The sequence below is a fragment of the Micropterus dolomieu genome, linkage group LG04 (assembly GCF_021292245.1).
Source record: "Micropterus dolomieu isolate WLL.071019.BEF.003 ecotype Adirondacks linkage group LG04, ASM2129224v1, whole genome shotgun sequence".
In the NCBI taxonomy this organism is placed as follows: Eukaryota; Metazoa; Chordata; class Actinopteri; order Centrarchiformes; family Centrarchidae; genus Micropterus; species Micropterus dolomieu.
In genome coordinates, this window is record NC_060153.1 from 28701412 (window position 1) to 28716378 (window position 14967).

Consider the following 14967-nt stretch of genomic DNA (forward strand, 5'->3'; position numbering starts at 1 on the left):
TGTTAGCTAATTTATTATCCCTTGAGTTATTGTTTTATCTGTTATTTATTTTATGATACAAATAAATAAAAATTATACAATCACAGAAATGAAAACGGAACAAGAGAATTAATTTCCAATAAAGTTCCACTCATCTTTGTGGGCCAACCCTCGGCTCGGGCCCCGGGAAGTGAGGCCTGCAGGCAAAATAACTTGCAGTCAGACGCGCAGAGGGCGTGGCAGGATCCCTCTCCTGTGCAACTTATTGAAATAAATGCATGAACAAAGGTGAAATAAAGAACTAATGGAATGGCGGGCCCGTGCAGGGGAAATGCATGTGTAGAAAGTATGTGGGGCCTGCAGAGGATACCCTGTATGCCCCGAGAACGAGGCGACAAAATAATATCACGTGATCCAAAATGGGCAGTCCTCTGACGGTGCTGAAAAAAGCCATTTTCTGGCGCTGCTGCAAATTCTGTCCAAGTCCAAATAATTTACCTGGATCCTCGTTGGGAGGAGAGGGAAACTTTGATGTCTAATCAGGTAGGAACGAAGCATCGCTGATCGCTCTTTATCGGGCACGTCGCCCCGCTGTCTGCTGAGGCGCACACAAAGTGCACGGTGTCACATTTTGAGCCTCTCTTGTTCGCCTCTTGATACAGCCCTGTCAGTAAATTTAAGATGGCTGCTTTGTGTACCAGTGTGATTTTCTGTGACTCTGCACCCCCCTCGGTGTCGGTGTTTTCTTTGGATGTGTTTGGTTCTGGTGCACGGTCGGACGGCGGGGCTCCGGAGAAATGCAAACGATCTTTGTTGTACCGCTAGTCGAGGAGCAGAGCTGGTGCACAAGAAGAGGCCACACAGGGGCGATTCAATAGTCGGCTGCTGTGTACCACCACACAGCCTGCGTTTAGCTGCACGGCTCCCACTCTCCACACGTTATTTATCGCTCCAACATGTCCTTCCAGTTGGTTTTGTTGGTCATTTGCTCTCTTTGTTGTGCTTTCACAACCTGCTGTCCCAAGGACGAGCTGCAGACATTGTCTGGGGGAGCACTGTGGCAGCCCCTCATTGACAATTTAAGAAACAACTAATAGTCTCTGAAAGCATTATGCACATTTACCTGTGTCCTACTGTGTAACAAGAATCTCTCATGTCGTTATTTGTTTCCTGTGCAGATCTGTCCAGATGGATAAAATGCAGCCCAACCGGATTAAAATCACAGATCTGAATCCACACCTCACATGTCCACTGTGCGCTGGTTACTTAATTGATGCTACAACCATAGTAGAATGCCTGCACTCCTGTAAGTTCCTCACATGAAAGCATTACCTTGCATGCATAGTGTTTCCATTAATCCCGGATGAAATGTAATGTAGCCCTTGCAAGTGTATGCATATTGAGAGGTCCTGCTCACGTCGTGGTTGTATGGAGGTGATGGTGAGTCTTAATACTGTGACACCACCTTAGTGTTCATACTGAAAATCAGGCCTATAGGAAAATCTTTTCTTCTGTGTGCTCAATACTGTAATGCATATGAAACAACAATTACAATTTTGTTGACACTGTGTTGATTCACCTCTATAGTAACTGTGGAGGCTGGTGATGTATCTATTGTGAGACTGACTAAACAAAAATGTAGTAGTAGTTTTTGATTATATTGCATTGCAAGTGCACCGAGTCCAGTCCACGAACTAGCCATTAACACTGTTTGTGATACCGAGCAGCGTTTTAGCATCTGTCTGTGTCATTTCTCTCCGCACAGTTTGTAAAACTTGCATCGTTGCCTTCCTGGAGACAAATAAGTTCTGCCCTCGCTGTGACGTCCAGGTTCACAAGACATGTCCACAGCTCAGCATCAGGCAAGATAATAATGGTTTATATCAGGTGTTTTGTGCAGCACTTCTGAATGCAATCAGTCTGGCGTCCCTACATGACACCTTTTCTTTTCTTTTCCAGAGCGGACAAAACCCTACAAGATATTGTTTATAAGCTTGTTCCAGGGTTATTCAAAGGTGAGGCGGAGGCTGCACAACAACAAACTATCTCGAAGCAAGCGTAGTCTCAGCCTTTGTCATAATTTCCCTTTTTAATGATGCATTTCGTTGCCAATGGACACTTATGTTTCTGAACTCAGATGAGATGAAACGGAGGCGGGACTTCTACGCAGAGAATCGTGTGCTGGAGCCAGGGGAAGTGGTGGAGACGTTTAACATAGCAGAGGATGAAATCATCAGTCTGTCCATACAGTTCTACGAGAGGAACAAGTGAGTCAATAATTTCTGATTTTAAAAAAGGAAAAAAAAAAAAAAAACAGGGTTCAGAAATCCTCATGTTGGGAGTGTTTACTGGAAAGTCGCTGCTGAGACATGTGTGGAAACAATAGAGTAGAATTACTTAAATATGCAAGTAAGACGAAGTTAGTGGTGGAAGCAATAAGAAGAAATCTGAATTTTCTGTATGCATGGAAATATTTTGTTATTGTTTTAACACATTTTCTTTATATTTAATATTTCCCTGCAGAAATAGTGAGAGGCAGCATTCAGAGATGGAAGGAGACAAGGTAAAGCCTGATTTTTAAGTTGACTAAAGCAGCTGCTGAAGCCTACACATTTATTGTTTAATGTAATTTCACCCTGGATCTATGGGTCCCCTCTCTGCTTTTTTTCTTTGTCCCCAGTCCAACGGTAAACGCTTCCTGCAGTGCCCAGCAGCCATGTCCGTCATGCACTTAGCAAAGTTTCTCCGAAGCAAGATGGATATTCCCAACAACTATCGGGTAAGTAGACACTTTGCACCCATATTCTCTCCTTGTATTGACTGTGTAGCAAACTTCAGGGTTTAGACCTGGGTGGTGATGGCGCATAGAGAAGATCCTTGCCTTTGGTGTGGGTTCAATTCCCACTGTGAGACATCCACCATTGTGTCCCTGACTTAACCCCTAGTTGCTCCAGAGGCGTGCGACCTCTGACATGTATAGCAATTGTAAGTCGCTTTGGATAAAAGCGTCAGCTAAAAGAATAAATGTAATGTAATGTAGACCAAGCGGGAAGCTTCCGGTCGACAATATGAAGCCGATGCGGAAGTCCCTGAAACCTGCATTCTACTGAAACGGTTTTGGCGACTCTTCTGGTTGCAAAAACAAGTCCGTCTCCATTAGAAATAATGGGAAAATGACCCTACTTCTCTGCTGAATAATTACCCCAGTAAACGCTTTCCTGATGAGTTTATGGTCTCAGTCGCTAGTTTCAAGTCTTCTTTAATACAAAATGATGTTCATTTAGAAAATTACGGTCCCATTTATTTTTAAATGGACCACAAAACAAAGTATGTTTCAGGGTGGGATTATCTATGATTGACAAGTGGCATGGTATGATTACCATGGCGACCTGTCAATCAGGCTAGAGCCGACTCGTACCCATGGCATTGTGTAAATTTAACCAGCGCCGTTGAAAAAGCTTATTAGGAGTTGGCTGTTCACTTTCTCTGGTGAGTACATTTAATTTTTAGACTGTTGCAAGCTGCAAGTTGCAAAAACTCGTCATATCGGCAAACGTCAAACTTGAGGCTTCAAAACGGGAGTCCACGTACCAACGGGTGACGTCCCGATGACTACGTCCATTTCCTATATACAGTCTATGGTTTAGACACAATAATATAAATACCTAATTTAAAAGGATTTTTGACTCTAAAGCTGTGTGATCACAGTCATATTAGGTTGCATGCATTTGTCAGCTGTGAAAGAGCTCTAGCAATCAGTACTTTGACATGTGAGCTGTCAGTGCAACACGATAACTACCAGAGCTCCAAAGAGACCAAAAGAGTCACTCGTGGCCAAACTGCTGCACACATTTATTTTTATATTAACAGTGGATCAAATGACCTTATGTAATGTGAAAGGGGGTCCCTCGTAGTGAGAAACCCACAGAGAATTGTCACCTGTCTAAAGAGCATGTAAGCGTCTTTTTAGTGGATTGTTTTGGTTTTTACATCCCATAACTTTGCAGTTTTGTTTCACTTCTACTGCCAGCAGGCAGCCCTTTTTAGTGGGGGGAGAAAAAAAAAAGCTCTGATAAACTCACTGTACACTACCTGCCCAGCATCCAGTGGAAAATAGTTACTATTTAGTGAGTGAATGTTGGACTTTCATTAATCAGGTGGACACACACACGATCCCAAATCAATGCTGATGTTTCTCCATTGATATGTCAGTGTTGAGTTTACAGCTCATTCCACTACCCATAAGGGGGGGGGGGAGAAATATGTCAAGGTAAAACAAAAAAGTCTTTTTCACAGGAGATATTTTGATGGTGAACAGGCATAGAATGCAAAAACCTCCTGTTATTCCGACCGGCTAGGCCCGTGATCACACCAAGTAAATGGAAAAGCTTAAATTAGCTACTTTTGTTGTGTTGCATTTGTAGCTGGTTGTTAACAAGAAATACATACGAACAAAGACTTTATAGCTTTTAAAAAAAATTTTTTTAAATTAGGCACATTTTGTTTTTGTGTTAATATTGTTTTTTTTATATAGCTGTAGCTGCAGTGATGGTGGCAGCCATCTTGTCGCTGTATTTTGACACTCTATTTTAGCAAGTGGGAGATTTCATGGCTAGGCAGAAGTTTTGCTTGCTCATAGTTATGGTCTATACAATATGATCCGAGTGTCAGCATTAGACACAGATGGTCAAAAGGTCAAAGATGTCAGGGTTTCATTCGTTACAACACAAGATTTATTATAAAGTGTACACAACTGGAACATTTGAATGTCCCAAATACATTGTAATGCTGCGTTCACTTCAAGTGGGAAATTGGGAAAGATTTTCATGATTACGACATTTTGGCAAGACAGTCGTGACAGGTGGGAAACTGGTTATTACGGCAATTCACCCATGACATGACCACAGCATAAGGTACAAGGGTACCTTGACAATATTCAGTCAATCATTCATTTAATGCTGGTATTTATTTGTGCACCTGTACACCTGGCTCCCAACAGAATTGGCTCCACTTTGTGTGCCCATGTGTCTTTTACAACACTTCCTGTTGCTGCTGTTTCCTCTCCTTCCCTTTTGATAAAGCTCCTTGATCAAAATCTCTCAGGAAGTGATGTTCTTGAATGGTGACAGAATAAGCATCTTTTTTCAAATGATGGTATTCAAAGTACAGCAGCAGCAGTTATCTTGAGGTTGAAACAAAACGTAGTGCTGTTGGATGTTTTTTATTGTGTTTTTTTTTTTTTTTTAGCCTTTCAACTGTTGTGCAGAGGTAATTGGGGTCAGTGAAACAAAAGTTTGCCTGGAAGCAGCGTATAACTTCAGCAGAAGCAGGACCTTTCCTGATATTGAGTCATTATTCAAGTAAAACTGGGATAATGGTCCATGATGATGAAAGTTGTAGTCAATGGAAGCTTTAAATTGGGACCAAAATGTAAATACATTCTATAAAGGCTATTTTTTTTTCTTCAGCCACTGGTAGGCTACTGAAATGCATCAACTGGTTGAGTTGATTTTATGCATTACCACCCATCAAGACAAATTGCTGCAGAATAGATCTAAACCTCCAAAGGAAGATATCTAAACATGTTAAAGTGAATATATGGCAGACGGCTGTTTTCTGCTGGTCACACTGTGTTAACTGGTTTTTGACTGTACGTTACAGGTGGAGGTGTTGTACGGAGACGAGCCCTTGAAGGACTACTACACACTAATGGATATCGCCTACTTTTATGAGTGGAGACGAGTGAGTGACAGCTTTCATACCTTTTTTTTTTTTTTTTACTGTGGATGACAAATATTTACCAAACCTGAACTGTGATCATCACTCTTGTGTCTCCTGTAGCTTTCATTTCGGTTCCATTCAAATGGGAAGAGGAATCAGTCTTAGCTTGCCTTGAAATGGGAAAAGTAACAATGCTGTTAAAGATCTGAGAGGGAGATCAGTAATGGAGCTACATGACAGTTAGTTTGATATCTTTTTTTTTTTTAAGTTTACCTAGTGTGCAGTCATGTTCAGGTTATTTAATCCTAATTATAAAGTCTGCCTCCGGACTATTCAACTGCCAGAAAAGATGGCACTACCATTAATACAGGATCCAGTGGATTTTACTGAAAAACATATGAACTAAAACACTGAACAAGAAATCAGAAAACCTAATAAAAAGCTGTTTCAGTGTATCGGTAGGACAAGAGAAACGCTCCCTCATTCTTCCCCCTCTTTGCGGTGTTTCACTTTCACATACAACAAATTGACATTACTGCTGACGGTTTTCTTGCACATGCTATATACTGTATGTATTTAGGTTGATTGCATAACAGGCAGCCAATAGGAGCTGATGCTTGGTGTTGAAGTCGTTAGCGTCAATGTTTGGTCCCTTAAAAGGTTTTGTAGGAAGCTGCGATTCCCAGAGTCAGCGGCCAAATAGCAACTTTTTTTTAGTGCAAGAAAGGACCCATGATCCCTAATTTTCACTGATGTCTGTCTGATTGCAGTTTGTCTTGCTGAGGTTGGTTTACTCCCAACATAGCTTGTGAATGCTGAATAAGTTTTTAGACTGGTCTGATCTTTCAACAAAAAGTATGTAAAGTAAAGTATGTAGCTCCAGAGTTATATATTTGCTGAAAACTCCCTTTTTATGTGGACGTGCTTGTTGCTAGTTTGGAATATCCTGGGTGGGCAGAGTGAGCTGATAATCCTCTTTTGTGAGATGATTTAACTGAGATTGATGTCATAAAATGGGACGTGAAGTGAGCAGCTGCGGCTATCCTCAACCTCCCTCTCCCTCAATAATGCTTTGGTAACAGGAAGGACTGTAATATATGGACTAGGGTATTTTAAAAGGCTGGCGAATATATGCATGCAGTTTGCATGTCAAAATATCCTTGGGCAAGATTGCTGATGAATGTGTGAATCTGTTTCTGATGGCTCCTTAGCCTCTCTCCATTTTGTATGAATGCATGTGCGATGGGTGAATGTGAGTAGTGTAAAGCACTTTGAGTGGTTGGATAGGCGCTATACAAGTACAAATCATTTACTTTAAAAACTGGTCACAAATAGTTTCATTTAAAAAAGGCTCAGTAATTTGCTGGGCACTGTAGTTTTTAGTAAACGTTACTCAAACTGGAGCATGTAACGCATTTGTTGGGAACTATTTTCTGCGCTGGATTAATGTGCACTTGGTGAAGTGAATAGCAGGGCAGTGTATGTGGGGAAACAAATTACAGTGCCCGTGTTTATGGTAATGAAGGAACATTTGTTTGTAATAGTTTTTGGAAGGAGCTCAGAGGAATGAGATGCATCACTTTAGTAGGATCTATTCATCGATGGATCTGGTCTTTGTTGACAATAAGAAAACGTTTCAGTCTTATCATTTAACTTGTACAGTCGTGCTTGTAAACGTTCCCACATATTGATGAATTTTAAAACCTGAGCTCCTATCCACAGCCTTAATGATATGTGTACCTCTGTGCAGACTGGACCCATCCCCCTGCAGTATCTGGTCAAGCCCACCCGGAAGCGCAGGAGGCCGTCCCAGTCTGCCGCCCAGGGCCACTCCGACGGCATCAACACCAGTCCGACGTCAGAGAGCGACTCCCAGAGCGACAAAGTCCACAGTCCTGCTGCAGCCCAGCCGCCCCGAGCCTCCTCGCAGTCCAGCCCTGCGCCCCACAACCCCTCCCCCGCCATCCAAAGCTCCAACGGTACCACTGTGCCGAACAACACTCAGCGACACACTCTCGCCTCCAAACAGGGCGCCAACGCTCGGAAGGTGACTGTCAATGGCACGAGCTCTGGGGCCGGCAAGGAGGAGGCGAGGGGAGGCGACAAAAGTGGTTTGCCTCCGACGACCTAACGTGTATACAGGGCAGCAAGGGAGGACAGTGTTGGAAATTGCTCCCTTCTTTCTTTCTACAGAGCAAAAAGACGAGTTTGCGCCTTCTTCCTTCTGGACACATGGGAGGCTGATTAATGTTACTCTTTCAGCAGGAAAGACTGAAAAGTGCAGCCAAATAGACACTTGTATGTATGTATGTATGTATGTGCGCGCGTGTGTTTATGTGTGTTAGACTAGAACAGTGCACACATACAAAACTGTACAGTATGTATCAAATGTGAGCATGTGTGCATACATATGTATAAACTTATCTTTTATACAAGATATTGTAATCGTTTTGTATTGTATATGCAGTGGGTCTGTTTCATTTCCGTAGTTCCATCAGCATTCATTTGGCTCCATAAAACTTGAGACAAAACGCTGAAAGGCATTGCAGCACTGTGGGAGTTGTTGTAAAAAAAGTTAATTAATAAAAAGCTAATCCTTGCCTTTGAACAGTCACGTTAATAACTGCTGTATAAGTGTCCAGTATAAGCAACCGCTCATCAGCCATCAGTACAGGTACCTTACATATAACTGTTGATGCACTTTGTTAAAGTCAGATTACACAATCCAAACCAACAAGTATTTTCCAACAGGAGAAGCATTTCTATTTACACATTTCCAAGCACTACCATGCTCGCAAGCAGTTGTTTGTCTGCAGACCGTGTTCTTTCTCTCGTGGCAGTCGAAGAACTCAAAAGGGATTTGAATATTTGACCATGTTATGTTGTAGTTCCATGAATTTCAACATTCCTTTTGTTTCTTTTAAACAAACGATGATAATTTTTTATCAGCCATATGTGCATGTTTTAGGTCAATAAAATGTTTACTTACTAGGTTTTTCTGACTTGAGTCACCTGTTTATGATTCCCTGAACTTAATTGGTTGTGAAGCATGCTGTTGTGCGCGTGGTGGAAATGAGAGTCAAACACACAAAGCTTTGCTCAACATTTTAATCACTTTAGCATTCTGTGTTAAATGAAAGTGAACCGGAAATCAGGCAGTTCTGTCAAAGATTTAAACACTTTTAATGTGTTAAATAATTCAGGGTACTTGTTGCAATGTTTACAGTTATTAATGTTAACAGTTATTTTTTGTCTGTGCATTTTGAATATACTTTTTTACACGCAGCGATCGTGCAAAGTGTGATGGAATGACCTCAAAGTGTCACGATCACACGATCATCTTGGCTTTAAGAACAAGCAAAGTTTTAAATGTGTTCTTCTTTTCAGATGTCATATTTAGATATCAAACCACAAATGTCAGAGATTGTACATAATACACTGAAACCAAACAGAAGTTAGAGTAAAGAGACTAGACGGGCTCATTACCATGATACATGTCGCTGGTTCCCAACCTTTGTGGCTTACTGGCTTATGATCAATGCCAAGGCAGTGTTGCTTCAATGACGGTATATAGTGAAAAATCTCTTGGTAAGCATAAAAATAGATTAGATTCAACTTTATTGTCACTGCGCATGTCACTGGTACAAAGCATCTAAACAGAAGTGCTTAAACAGTAATGAAATAAAATGATACTTTATGCAAAGTGCAAGGTATGAATGATATATAAATATAAATGTATGTCTACATGAGTTAGACTTCTCTGTGTACATGTACAGCAAAGTATCAGTAGCTCACGTAAAAAGCCATCCGGTGGATAACATGTAAGGTTGGAGCGTAATTCTCTTTAGATCCTCCCCCTAGGTTGACAGGATAGTTTTTCTCCAAAATACCTCCAGTTTTCTCGTCTTTTCTCTCTCTAGGTCTTCAATATCTTAACCATAATACTGTTACATCCCAACTTTAACATTCTTTTTCTATGGACTTCCAGTACTGTTTTTTTACATGGTAAACTCTCCAGCGGTACTCAAACCCAAGGGCATCATTTAGTGTTGAAAAGTGGTGGGGACATTTAAGGGCTCAGAATAGGGGTTTGACAAAACACTTAAGCCATGATGAAGCCATCATGTGATGATGCACAATTGTGGGGTCATGAGAACAAGACAAGAAGATATTTTAAAACTATTTAGAAGAAATATTCATTGATGAAATATACGATTGGGGGTCCTTCCCCAGAAGATTGTGAGCATTAAACACTTGATTTCCTGCATTCTGGAGACATTTTCTGCACCAATTTTTGGTGGAAATGTATTTATATAGAGGAAAACACAAAATTCCAGTTGCAGGTGACAATTTAAAATATAAATATATACTGGAATATAATGCAGCAATTAGTAGCTTTTCTATATTCTCTATATTTACATTGCAATGCAATTCATCTTCAATTCTTGGTGTGCAAATAAACCTTTCCTTCTAGCATTTTAATTTGTTAATGAACATTTCTTGTTGCAAGCAATTTTTCAGAACATTTTTTAGAAATGCTTTAAAAAAAAAACATGTCCCCAGCATCCCCAGTGTAAATGACACCTATGCTCAAACCTGTATTATATCACAGTGTATCATCATATCGTCCAACCCTGTTGTGAATGCAACATGATCTCTCCTTTATAAAAGACCCAAAGGAAGGACAAATGAAGTCGAGGGTTGTGGCGTTAACCTTTCCATCGCCACTCCCTTCTCTTTCAAGCAACAGCATCTTTCAATGCAACAGCAACATTATGCTCTGTTCAAAGACATCTCCCACTTCCTTTTCAAGAGTCGGTTTGTTCATGCAGCGGGGCGGATACGATGAAGTCCTGCTTGTGCGTGCCATCACAGTAAGGTGGGTTGTTTGTGTACTTGCAACCACACAACCAAGCTGTGGTGTCTTTCTCAGGGACAAAGCGTAGCGGGGACCGGCCTTGGGCTTTGGTTTTATGGGCTCCGTCACAGAGAGGCTGAAAGATAAAGATGAGATCAGGGAATATACCGGACGCGTACTTGAGTGATACAAGATGACGTCGACGGTGGTTTCACCTGTTTCTTGCTGTGTCCACAGGTGCACCACGAGTACCGCTTTCCACCAACCAGCTCCACTTTGAAAGGCTTCTTAGAGGGGATGACAGGTTCTGGAGGAAGTGTGGAGAGCTGGACCTGTGGACAGAGGTACATAAGTGTATGCACTGTTTAAGATAAGTTGTAATACTATTAGAAAAAAGGTACAAATACTCTACTGTAGCTACAAGTAAAAGCAAAAGTAAATACATAAAAATATATACTTAATTTTCAAAAGTACTCTTTGAGTCATGGCCAGAGTTGAATAATTTCATATTAGTCGTTTAAAGCCCGTACATGGTACACTTTCACAGGTGTTCACTTATTTTGCTTGATTTATCATCTTCTCAGGACTCCACGGTGACAGCCTTGTAGTATTTTAACAAAGGCCTGGTCAACCCACCCAGGTGTATTAAGCCATTTTGTCTCTTATGACCTCTTTTCACAGTGAAGACGGACTGAGCGCTGCTGAATATTTGCTGGTCACCAAACTCCATATGTTTTAGAGAGTCAAAGCTGTAGTTTTAACTCTTCCCAAGTGCATCAAAATTAACATGAGTGAGGTCAACCGGGCCCAGACTGTCCTGAGGAAAAGTCTAATCCGGCTATGATCAAAAACAGCTCCAGTATGTGGGAGGCTGTGCAGGGGCTTGGATGATAGGAAGTAGATGGCACTACTACCTCTGTATACTCCAGTCTAATGTTAGGTGGCTATCAAGTATTTCATGTGCAAAGAAAAGTTAGATGAAAGGTTGGAAAGTAGTGTTTCTGTCTGCAATGTGTTGTAAAAATTAAGTCTTGAACGTCAAAGTACCACTAACCTCAAAATTCTACTAGTTACAGAAAAGTCGGTCGACAAATAAAGGGAAACCAACAATGTGATAAATCATTTTAACAGCCCACCTAGTTCAGAAGAGCAACGTTACGCCTAACGCTTCCATATTTACAGGCAGGGGCTAATATATAATGACTTAATTTACCTTGGAAGCTGCCGTTATCCAAGGTTGTCTCAAGGTTAGACTAATCCATTTGTGGTCTAATTTAGTCACCAACGCGTTCATGTTTCCAGTCACAGCTGCTCAAGTCGCGCGCAGGTCAATCAACCGCGACGTGATTCAGCAAGCCACCAAGTCTCAATTAGGTCCCAGCTCATACAAAAGACATGAAATAAAACAGATGGATTTGAGAGTTAGCCCCTCTGTGCCTCAGACCTCTCTCCTCAGGCGCCCCATGCAGGTATTATCGCCCCCAGCTGGTCGGAGGAGGATGTACAATAAACAAATCATTCATTCATTAATATCTGATTATAAAAAAGCAAAACATGCAGTCAGTTATCAGCTAGCATAACTAAATAACCATCTACTAACTAACTTGCAGGAAAGCTAGAAGCTGGCGGCTAATGAGCACCACGTACCTTAGCTAACTCGCTAATAACCTCTGGGAAATTTCTCTAACCTTACGGTCAGTGCAGCAACGTTAGTGCCCTTGACTGCGAAACATTTTTAATTAGGCCTTATAGATCTAATATGAGTGAAGATTCAGCATCTGGACGGCTGATTTATCGGCTCAAAAGTGTTCAGAAACACATTTTGGCGGACCGCTCAGATTTAGCAGCCTACAGCTGACTGATTGTAGACATCTCTTCCTGTAGAGTCACGCGATACAAGCTGAACCAATCAGGAGGCAGATATCGGTCAGCCGCTGATTTGATGTCCCATGTCAACAACTGTAGGATGAGGATCTTCAAGACCAGGCAATACAGAAGAAGAAGACATGCTTTATTAATCCTTTTTTTCACTCTGTTGTTAATGTTTAGTATTACACACACATGCACAAACACATGAATAAATGCAACAATTATACACATTTTAGAGAGACCGCAGTCCTTTGATCATCATGGAGAGAAACTCTGGGACATATTTTTAAATCAATAAATAAAAATCTATATTTAATAGCAACTGTTGCTGCTCTGCTTTGGCACAAGCCACATTGTTAACAATCGCTTGCTCTAGTTGAAATTCACATTTCCAATGCAACATATTTGTTTTGTTAAGTATTTTTATTGGATTATGCATTTTTATATGAACATAGGCTACAAAACATATATACTTCATCATGAATCACTTCATTTATACAGCCAAAATGTCAGTCTGACAAGTATGAAGAGGATAACACGATGCAGGGCATCACATTTTCCCAACAAAAGGCAAACCGCCATAAATGTCAAAATGTAATGAGTTCAACCCAGACGCAGTATCAAATGAATACTGTTACTGATGATCTCCACAGCAGGCGTACTTTGGTTGAGATGAGCTATTCATTTAAAGATGCCTTTCACCGACTTCACCAAATCCCGGAAGATGACCCGGAAGTGTGAGCCGTCACAGTACGGTGCGTTTCTGGTTTGCTTACAGGCACACAGCATGAACTTCCTGTCTTTGTCAGGGGTGAAGTGTAGAGGAGAGATGCCCGGAGCTTTTGTCCTGTGAGCCCCATCACAGAAAGGCTGAGAGAGAGAGAAAACAGGTGTGATGACACAGCCGGTAAAATAATCTTCAATTCACATTCAGCTTTTTATCTTATTTCTTGATTACTCGTTGGATTATTCTGATGTTATTTTATATCCCCAAGCAGACAACAGGACACACATAATTTGAACTGGGTTAGACTTTAATAATAATTTACTTATTTCTTACATTCTCTACACACCACTCTTTAACATGCTACATCAGAAAAAAAACAACTGAGGAGAAATATAAATGTATCATGTTGAAAAATTTATGTCGAAAATGGTCTTCACATATTTGAATTTAAAACAAAACAATTTAAGGTTTTATGCTATTGTGATGTTAACACTAACCCTTAGTGGTAGAAAACTATTTTAAAATTCCCACTTTTAAAGCAAACTGGGCAGGAACTTTGCAAACCATGCCCATCTTTCCAGCCTAAAAATGAATAAAACGCAGCTGTGACGAGTGTCCCATCCTAATTGACATATGGCGCATTTCCATGTTTGCATTTATTAACCTCTGACATCAGAATTGTTTATTTGAGAAGCAATGTGTGTTAAGTTTGTCCAGCTAACGTACCTGCCTGCATATATTGCACCAGGTGTTTGTGTTCAGGCGGTCAGTGCTCACAAGTTATTTCAGCACATGATCAATTCAAGATTAGCAATAATCCATGTTGCCTCTATAGGGCATGTACGGTAATGGTCTGTCTAGATTTTGATCAAATCTACTGCAGAGATAGTTCTTTTTTACAGCAGACATTTTGACATAGCAAGAAAAGCACAGGTGTAATCATTAACATGAATTTCGGGTGTGTCCGTTTCAGGGCGGTGCATTCCGACTTACTAATGTTGCATGCTGAGACAAGTAAATAAAACAGAGCCATTGTTGACGTGACTGACCACGCCTGTGAGTTTCCTTTTCAAATCCAAAAATCTTTCATAAAAAAAAGCTTATGGCAACCTTGTTGTCTGTCAGTATTGCTCAGTGGTCACTTTGTTGTTGTTCTTTACTGTTACTCACAAGAAGAAGTACAAAGTCTCCCATCTCCACCTCTCAGAAGGCAACTTTCCAACTGCTGGACACAGACAGCAGTAAAATGAACAATGGCGCTGCCAGGATGGAGGGGGGATTTGGTCACCCCACTAAATTAATATATAGACAGTATATACACTCACCTAAAGGATTATTAGGAACACCTGTTCAATTTCTCATTAATGCAATTATCTAATAAACCAATCACATGGCAGTTGCTTCAGTGCATTTAGGGGTGTGGTCCTGGTCAAGACAATCTCCTGAACTCCAAACTGAATGTCAGAATGGGAAAGAAAGGTGATTTAAGCAATTTTGAGCGTGGCATGGTTGTTGGTGCCAGACGGGCCGGTCTGAGTATTTCACAATCTTCTCAGTTACTGGGATTTTCACGCACAACCATTTCTAGGGTTTACAAAGAATGGTGTGAAAAGGGAAAAACATCCAGTATGCAGCAGTCCTGTGGGCGAAAATGCCTCGTTGATGCTAGAGGTCAGAGGAGAATGGGCCGACCGATTCAAGCTGATAGAAGAGCAACTTTGACTGAAATAACCACTCGTTACAACCGAGGTATGCAGCAAAGCATTTGTGAAGCCACAACACGCACAACCTTGAGGCGGATGGGCTACAACAG

The 14967-nt window shown here is 41.0% G+C and overlaps 3 protein-coding genes across 8 annotated transcripts in view; 1 reads left to right on the forward strand and 2 right to left on the reverse strand.

Moving 5' to 3' along the window:
• The first annotated feature begins 363 nt into the window (after positions 1–363).
• LOC123969382 (polycomb complex protein BMI-1-like) lies at positions 364–8695 on the forward strand. Its single transcript, XM_046046737.1, has 9 exons — positions 364–522; positions 1158–1285; positions 1745–1841; positions 1939–1994; positions 2117–2246; positions 2503–2542; positions 2660–2758; positions 5641–5721; positions 7451–8695. The coding sequence occupies exons 2-9, from the start codon at positions 1168–1170 to the stop codon at positions 7829–7831; spliced, it is 1002 nt and encodes a 333-aa protein (XP_045902693.1). The 5' UTR covers positions 364–522; positions 1158–1167; the 3' UTR covers positions 7832–8695.
• Positions 8696–8794: 99 nt separating this feature from the next.
• Positions 8795–12430, reverse strand: LOC123969395 (CDGSH iron-sulfur domain-containing protein 3, mitochondrial-like). 6 transcript variants are annotated; one of them, XM_046046760.1, is made up of 5 exons: positions 12206–12430; positions 12003–12043; positions 11772–11907; positions 10774–10890; positions 8795–10694 (listed from the first exon to the last, which is right to left on the reverse strand). In XM_046046760.1, the coding sequence occupies exons 3-5, from the start codon at positions 11850–11852 to the stop codon at positions 10509–10511; spliced, it is 384 nt and encodes a 127-aa protein (XP_045902716.1). In that variant the 5' UTR covers positions 11853–11907; positions 12003–12043; positions 12206–12430; the 3' UTR covers positions 8795–10508. The 6 variants fall into 6 exon arrangements, with proteins under 6 accessions (XP_045902716.1, XP_045902715.1, XP_045902713.1 ...); XM_046046759.1 differs by lacking the exon at positions 12003–12043; XM_046046757.1 differs by lacking the exon at positions 12003–12043 and having other exon boundaries at positions 11772–11936.
• Positions 12431–12831: 401 nt separating this feature from the next.
• The window catches only part of LOC123969394 (CDGSH iron-sulfur domain-containing protein 3, mitochondrial-like), a 4316-nt gene continuing 2180 nt past the window's right edge, over positions 12832–14967 (reverse strand). The window contains exon 3 of the mRNA XM_046046754.1: positions 12832–13297. Within this exon, the coding sequence (XP_045902710.1) occupies positions 13109–13297 (189 nt within the window). The 3' untranslated portion in view covers positions 12832–13108. The remainder of the gene's footprint in view (positions 13298–14967) is intronic.

Coding starts and splice junctions, on each gene's coding strand:
- LOC123969382 (XM_046046737.1), top strand. CDS start 1,168: ATGGATAAAATGCAGCCCAACCGGATTAAAATCACAGATCTGAATCCA. Junction 1,286..1,744: donor AGTAGAATGCCTGCACTCCT/GTAAGTTCCTCA, acceptor CTCTCCGCACAG/TTTGTAAAACTTGCATCGTT. Junction 5,722..7,450: donor ACTTTTATGAGTGGAGACGA/GTGAGTGACAGC, acceptor ACCTCTGTGCAG/ACTGGACCCATCCCCCTGCA.
- LOC123969395 (XM_046046759.1), bottom strand. CDS start 11,852: ATGAACGCGTTGGTGACTAAATTAGACCACAAATGGATTAGTCTAACC. Junction 10,891..11,771: donor GGATAACGGCAGCTTCCAAG/GTAAATTAAGTC, acceptor CTCTGTCCACAG/GTCCAGCTCTCCACACTTCC. Junction 10,695..10,773: donor GTGGACACAGCAAGAAACAG/GTGAAACCACCG, acceptor TTTATCTTTCAG/CCTCTCTGTGACGGAGCCCA.